The 2,620-nt window shown below is 50.2% G+C and overlaps 1 protein-coding gene across 1 annotated transcript; it reads right to left on the bottom strand.

Annotated features, from left to right (window-relative positions):
- Positions 1 to 264: 264 nt before the first annotated feature.
- LOC119280363 lies at positions 265 to 2,200 on the bottom strand. Its single transcript, XM_037561235.1, has 3 exons — positions 1,978 to 2,200; positions 782 to 1,025; positions 265 to 727 (listed from the first exon to the last, which is right to left on the bottom strand). Exons 1-3 carry the CDS (start codon positions 2,198 to 2,200, stop codon positions 265 to 267), a joined length of 930 nt encoding a protein of 309 aa, XP_037417132.1.
- Positions 2,201 to 2,620: the final 420 nt, after the last annotated feature.

The raw sequence follows: 2,620 nt of genomic DNA, 5'->3' as shown, positions 1-2,620 counted from the left end.
AACATGGTCGGCGCTGGGAGTCATACCTCAGAACAAATATTTCGTCATGTTCTACACGGCAACGACCCCGTCCTGGCAGCTGCAAACGAACCATGCGGGCTGCATTCCTCTAGATTTGGTATATGTTACCATCGCATGACACAAGGTTATTAGCACTAATGAAATTCGAGATTGTATTGGATGACGGGTCGAAGCTGGTGGAGGTGTCAAATAGTAGGTTGCTTCCTACAGATGACAACAATGTTTCTATAGTGGGTGACGTGTTTAGATCTGGTCATGTCCCGTGCATCTGGACGATCCATGCACTACAAGATGTGCTAATGTGTGGCCCTCGAGGATGATAGGTTCCCGGCGGTGGTGCTGCGGCAGGCGGAGCACGTGGACATCTCCAAACCGAGTGATGCAATTAACCATACAATTTCTATGGTAAAGCAAGTTGGCGATCTGGTCTCCTTCGGCAAGGCGGATGTGGTCGAGGATGACCCGCATCCTGGCCCTAGTGGTGATGTAGGCTAGCCTATTGACGTCACATATCATGGCGGCCAGGAAGTCGTCACTGGTGGGGCTGGGTTCAAAGACCATGTTGGAGACGAGGCGGCCGTCGTAGATCAGCGAGGCTAGGAGGATCTTAGCGGCCATGATGGGGTGGAAGAGGCTAAGCAGACTATGACCACCGTTGATGCAGACAGAGAGGGCCAGCCATCCGCCGGAGCAGCCAAGACATGTCCTAACTGAGGGGATTGTGGTGAGCTTGAAGGAGCAGCATGCGGTGGGGCAGAGCTTGCCTGAAGGGATGTTGTTGAGCTCAGAGGAGCTAAGCGTGAGGATCGAGGCTACATCGGTATGATGCTTGATGGCGGTGGTGATGCAGCGCTTCGCTGGATCGTCGTTGTGGTCCAGGAGCAGCGACGGTGACGGCGGCGTGAGTGTGGAACGCCATATCGGGCAAGTTCCATGCGCACTCGCGTAGCACTTGAGGTCGTCAAGTCCATCGGCGATGCAGCACACAAGCTCCGGCGGAAGATCTGCCAAGGGCCGACACGACAACATGGAGGGGCAAGCATATTGTCGAGGTTGGGGAATTTCTTAATGAAAAACGAGGTGCTTTCGCTCACACAAATAAAGAAAGACAGAAAGAAACAGAGAAGCTGAGTGCCCTGGCCTATGATGGAAATCTTTTAAAGCGTCTGACTGAGCCATGGAAACGTGCATGCAGAAAATTACTTGCAGAAATTGCGGTAACAGCTGTATATATAATTTAATTAATGCTTCCAGAAGACGTGATTTCCTTCAGCCAAACCAATATAGAATTTAATTAATGCTTCTAGAAATTATGTATAATACTCAAATGTTTTTCGTTGGTAAATCGTTATTTCTTACTCTTTTTAGTTGTTTTTGGTAAGCCGTGATTGCTTGAAAATAAACATATACTACATCGGTCCCACGTTACCTGGCTCAGATTATACTAAATAAGGATGTATCGAGACGTGTTTAACTGTTGGATACATTTGTATCTTAACAAATCTAGATCAACTGATTTGGATCAAAGGTTGTACAAAATATTAATGTTGTTCAGAAATCATAGATTTGCTTCCAACAAACAACTAAAATATTATTCCTATATTGCTAAAGTGGCACGGACACTTAAATTTGGCCAACGCTCGTTGTGTGAACACCGACGCGCTCGATCGTTGCAATGTGAGACTGATATGTCTCCAAATCGAGATTGTATTATATGGCGTGGCGAAGCTGGTGGCGGCGTCGAACAATAGGTTTCTTCCTACAGATGACAACAATGTCTCTATAGTGGCTAGTGCATTTAGATTTGGTCCTGTCCCGTGCATCTGGATGATCCGCTTGTTATGCACTACAGGATATGCTAATGTGTGACCCTCGAGGATGATAGGTTCCTGCAGTGGTGATGCGGTAGGTGGGGCACGTGGACATCTCTAAACCGAGTGAGATAGTAGACCATACCATTTCTGTGATAGAGGAGGTCGGCGATCTGGTCCCCATCGTCGAGGCGGATGGGGTCAAGGACGTCCCACCTCCTGGCCCCGGCGGTGATGCAGGCAAACCCATTGATGTCACATATCACAGCGGCCAAGAAGTCATTCGTTGTGGGGTTGGGTGTAAAAACCATCTTGGAGACAAGACACCTGTCGTAGATAAGCCGGGGCAGGAGTATCTCAGTGGCCATGACGGGGTGGAAGAGGCTGAGCAGACTATAACCATCTTCGACGCAGAAAAAGAGGGAAAGCCATCCGCCGCAGCAACCAAGACAGGTCCTAGCCGAGCGGATTGTGGTAAGCTTGAAGGAGGGGAATGCGGCAGGGCCGAGCTTGCCTGAAGGGATGGGGTTGAGCTCAAGGGAGTGAAGCTTGAGGATCGAGGCTACAGTGGTACAACGATTGACGGCGTGGTGATGCAGCGCTTGGCGGGATCATCGCTGTGGTCCACGAGCAGCGAAGGCGAAGGTGGCGTGAGTGTGGAACGCCATATCTGGCAAGTTCTCTGCGCACTCGCGTAGCACTTGAGGTCGTCAAGTTCGTCGGCGATGCGGCAGACAAGCTCCGGCGCAAATCTGCCAAGGCCCGGCACGATAACATGGTCGGGGAAT

Source organism: Triticum dicoccoides, chromosome 3B (genome assembly GCF_002162155.2).
Source record: "Triticum dicoccoides isolate Atlit2015 ecotype Zavitan chromosome 3B, WEW_v2.0, whole genome shotgun sequence".
Classification (NCBI taxonomy): Eukaryota; Viridiplantae; Streptophyta; class Magnoliopsida; order Poales; family Poaceae; genus Triticum; species Triticum dicoccoides.
The sequence above is the reverse complement of the archived record's forward strand: the minus strand, read 5'-3'. Positions and strand labels throughout refer to the sequence as shown.